At 38.4% G+C, this 4,638-nt stretch overlaps 1 protein-coding gene across 1 annotated transcript in view; it reads left to right on the plus strand.

Moving 5' to 3' along the window:
* MS4A14 (membrane-spanning 4-domains, subfamily A, member 14) overlaps positions 1-4,638 on the plus strand; it is a 37,722-nt gene that overhangs the window by 11,987 nt on the left and 21,097 nt on the right. Inside the window, exon 5 of the mRNA XM_006875034.1 lies at positions 2,947-3,045. Within this exon, the coding sequence (XP_006875096.1) occupies positions 2,947-3,045 (99 nt within the window). The remainder of the gene's footprint in view (positions 1-2,946; positions 3,046-4,638) is intronic.

The following is a 4,638-nucleotide window of genomic DNA, read 5'->3' on the forward strand; positions in this document are numbered from 1 at the left end:
TGAAAGCCTTTGCGTATGATGTTCTTAATGTCATCCCACAACTCCTCTGGTCTTTGGTCTTTAGTGTTTAATGTATCAAATCTGCTCTTCAGATGATCTCTAAATTCAGGTAGGATAAATTCAAGTCATATTTTGGCTTTTGTGGACTTTGCCTAGGATGTCAATATTTTTTAGTTCCATTTCATTTTTGACATTTCCAATTTTCCTAGATTCATCCTTTGTACATTACATGTTCTGATTACTAATGGTTATTTACACCTGTTTCTCTTCATTTTGAATTGTGCCCCATTATCAGATGAAGGTCCTCAAGGCTTTACTCCACTCACATCATCATTATTAAATCTACTTTGAGTAAGCAATTCTTCCCTAGTCGTATTTTGAGTGCTTTCCAACCTAAGGGTCTCATCTTCTGGCATTATAGCTGACATTATTCTGGTGCTCTTCTTCAAGTTTCAGTAGTCAATATTCTGGTGTGGCTAGTGTTCCACTGGTATTGATAAGGTTTTCAATGACTAAATATTCAGAAGTAGTCTGTTTCTCCTTCCTAGTCTGACTTCATCCTGAAGCTCACATGAAAACTTGTCTACCATGAGTGACACTGCTGGTATCTAAAATACAAGTGGCATAGCTTTCAGCATCATGGTGACACACAAGCCACCACAGTAGGACAAACTTACAGAGGAGTAGTGGTCTGTTAAACCTAGGTGTGTGGTTTTAAATTGAAAAGATTTGCAAAGCCCTATAGCACCTAGCTCGTTAGCATGACCATAGACCTTTCTCTTTCTTCCCTCTCACTCCAACCACTTCCTGGAATTTTTAATGTATCAAGTACCCACTGTCCTAGGATCTTAATGCCAGCTTCTTCCTGCTTAGGACACTCCCCAGCCCAGTGCCTACCCTTCTTTACTTATCTAATTAACTCCACCTGAACTTTAATCTCAGGTCAAATATCACTTGTTTAAGGAGATTTTTCCTGACCACACCACTTCCCTCCCCCCTGAAGGCCTGGTCAGATCCCCTTTATAGTATTGTACTATTCTTCTTCACAAGGAGTTCTGGTAGCGTAGTTGTTACGAATTGGGCTGCTAACTTCAAGGTCGGCAGTTCAAAACTACCAGCAGTTCTGTGGGAGAAAGATGAGGCGTTCTGCTCCTGTAAAGATTTATAGCCTCAGAAACCCTGTGTAGGGTCACTATGAGTCGGAACCGACTCCACGGTACTTAACAACAACAACATACTTCTTCACAGCATTTATCACAATTTAATTAAGTAAATCATTATTTCATTATTTGTTACCATGGATGGAAGGTGTAGAGTAGACGTAAGCCTCACAAAGGCCAGGACCTATTCAATGGTTAGATTCAGTAAATTGCATAAAGTGGACACTTCATGCATTTCAGTTTAATTCATGAATGGAGAATATCCAAGTTTTGGATGTGTTGCAGAGGCAGTGCCACCAGATAACTGAAATCTCATTAACAACTATCAATAAAGGGAAACTAATGTTTATTCATGCTTCGTATTGCCAGACGTGGTGCTATGTTTTTAAAAGCATATGATCCTAAGGTGTATGTACCTCACTAGTGTTATTATTCCTGTTATAGACTTATCTGTTGTTTGACTGAAACTTGAGCCACAGGGGTGTGAATTCAGTTCTAGACCTGAAGGATGAGTAAGGATTATAGTCTCAGGGATTCTACCAATCTCTGACCACTAAGCCTGATCTCTTTTTTATGATTTTGATTTGTCCTCCACATTTTTTTCCCACATTTTCCAAGATTTTCTAATGTGATCCATTTCAGAGAAGCTGGTAGTAGTAGTCAGACACCATCTAATTCTTCTGATCTCAGGTTGTGGCAACTAATGCTCATGTGGTCCATAATCAGTCTTTTGACATTGAAAGGGCAGCATTTACCCCAGGATGAGGTTTAGAAGGGTTAGAAAAGAAGGGAAAGAATGGAAACAGGAAACAGGGAGAAAGTGGGATAACTAATGTTACATTGAAAGGATTGCAGTCAATGAGATGAAATAAAATGTATCTGAATTGTTGAATCTAAAACGATGGTCTGCTCTGTAAACTGTCAACCAATGCACAATAAAAAGTAAAAAAATTTTAAAAAGAATACCGTCTACACAGAAAACCTACTAGGTTAGATATTACTAGGGTTTTTGTTGTCTTTGTTTTGCAATTGGAGAAGCTGAGATTCAGAGCATCTCTGAATCACATGTTGTTTCTCAGTGTAAGCACTGCCTTAACGCAGAGTGTGAAAAATTACAAACTGTGGACTAAATGTAATCTATAACTATGGTCTATTTGGTTCACATAGGTGAGTAAATAATTGGACATTTCTACCATTAAAAATACGTATACCCAACTTTCTTTGAAAAAATAAGCAGAAAGAGAGGAAAAAAATGTAAAGATCAGCTATCCTGTGGTCTCTTTCTCTACATGGCAACAATTGGCTGGAATGATTAGTGGATGTTTCCTATGAACGTCTTTATTCCCTACTGCCACCCTTCCCCCAAAAGAATGTTCTGGTAGCATAGTGGTTACGAATCAGGCTGTGAACCTTAAGGTCAGCGGTTCGAAACTACCAGCTGCTCCATGTGAGAAAGATCAGACTTTCTACTCCCGTAAAGATTTACACCCTCGGAAACCCTGCACAGGGTCGCTATGGGTCAGAACCGACTCGACAGCACTTAACAACAACAACAACAACCCTTCCCCCAAACTGTTTCACTCATTTAGGATGATTGCCTGAATGTTAAATGCATTGGAGCTTGTTATTCTTGCTGTATCAAAAAGACAGAGTGTGAAAGGTATGCAACCTCGGATGGTTACAGAAAACTGCGGGTTTCCCCATGTTTAGTCACAGGTTCTTAATCTATGTCTTTGCAATGATGTTTTCCTGTCAAATGCCATTTCTTTCTCTTCATTATTCACAGGGAATTCTGTCAATCCTACTGATCGCCAGCATAGTAGAGTTCAGCATTTCTGTGACCATCACAACCTTTAGAAACAAGTGTTGGACAAAGTCTGATGAGGTGCGGGCCATACTCATGACTGGATTCCCATTGGTACTCTCAAGGTGACCTCTGACCTATTAATGGATAGATAAGCATTTTCTGATGCTGAGCTGAAACTTATAAATTTAGGAAGGTGTGGGAAGACAGTTTAAGATTGAAGGCTCACCCTGCTCTAGCTTCCCTTTCTTGTCCTATATGACATTTATCATCATCTCTGTTCAGACTGAATTCCTTATTTCTTGGCCAAAATATATGACAGTCCAGATAATGGGAATCCAAGTTACTGTGACATTTTGGAACTTTGATCTGTATCATTAAGCTGTATTGGGACAATTCCCTCACCAGAAGGGGAAAAAAACAAAAAACAAAGGAGGAGAAATAGTAACAGTGAAGCTATAAAATACAACTTACAAGATGTGTACTTATAGCTAGAATTGATTGAATGCTTAACCAGTTAACATGAACTCACTTAATATTAACAAACCTACTATTGTTATTTGGTGCCATTGAGTTGGCCTCCATTCATAGCGACCCTATGCACAACAAAACAAAACACTCCCCAGTCTTGCACCATCCTCACAATTGTTACGTTTGAGCCTGAGAGTCTTCCTCTATTTCAAGATGTTTATGCAAAGGAAAATGAAATCAACAAAACTATTATAATGCCTTTATTCAATATATAGTAGAACTGATGCACAGAAAGGTTAAATAACCTCTTTCTTATTTCATTGCTGCTATGTGTCATGGTTCCGACTCGATGGCACCTGACAACAACATGTGCCATGGAGTCAGTTCTGATTCATTGAGATGCTATGTAGAGTTTCTGAGGATCAGCTGGTGAGTTCGAACCACTGACCTTTCATCTTATCCCAAGACATATCCTACAGCGCCACACCATACAATACCAGTTTCAGGCCCTGTTTCAGGTTTTTCTTTCTTTCTTTTTTATAGAAGTTTAAGTTTGCTGTTGTTTTTTATTGTGTGTTATCAAGTTGATTCTAACTCATAGTGACCATATATGACAGAGTAAACCTGCCTATAGTTTCCTAGGCTGTAATGTTTATAGACACATTATAGGCACCTGGTAGTGGTTACGAACAGGGCTGCGAAACTTAAGGTCAGCCATTCAAAACTACCAGCTGTTCCATGGGAAAAAGATGAAGCTTTCTGCTCCCATAAAGATTTACAGCCTCGGACACCCTGTACAGGGTTACAATGACTCAGAACTGACTCCACAGCACATAACAACAACAACAACAACAATGTTTATAAAAGCAAGATCACAACATCTTTTTAGCTACAAAGTGACTAGTGGGTTTGGTAACCACCAACCTTTTGGTACTAACAGAGTACTTAACCGTTACACCACCAGGGTTTCTTAGTATAAATTTATAATTTTAATGAAGTATAGCTTACAAACAATAAAATGCATACATTTAATAAATACGTTTCAATGAGCTTTTACGAATAGTATCCATATATTTAACTAAAGCAAATGGAAAAATTGAAGAGGTCCAAGAGCTGAACAGAAAATTTCAAAGATCAGCTCGAGAAGATAAAGCCAAATAATATAATAAAATATGCAAAGATTTAGAGTTAGAAAACCAAAAG

The sequence above is a fragment of the Chrysochloris asiatica genome, unplaced genomic scaffold (assembly GCF_000296735.1).
Source record: "Chrysochloris asiatica unplaced genomic scaffold, ChrAsi1.0 scaffold00310, whole genome shotgun sequence".
NCBI classification, from domain to species: Eukaryota; Metazoa; Chordata; class Mammalia; order Afrosoricida; family Chrysochloridae; genus Chrysochloris; species Chrysochloris asiatica.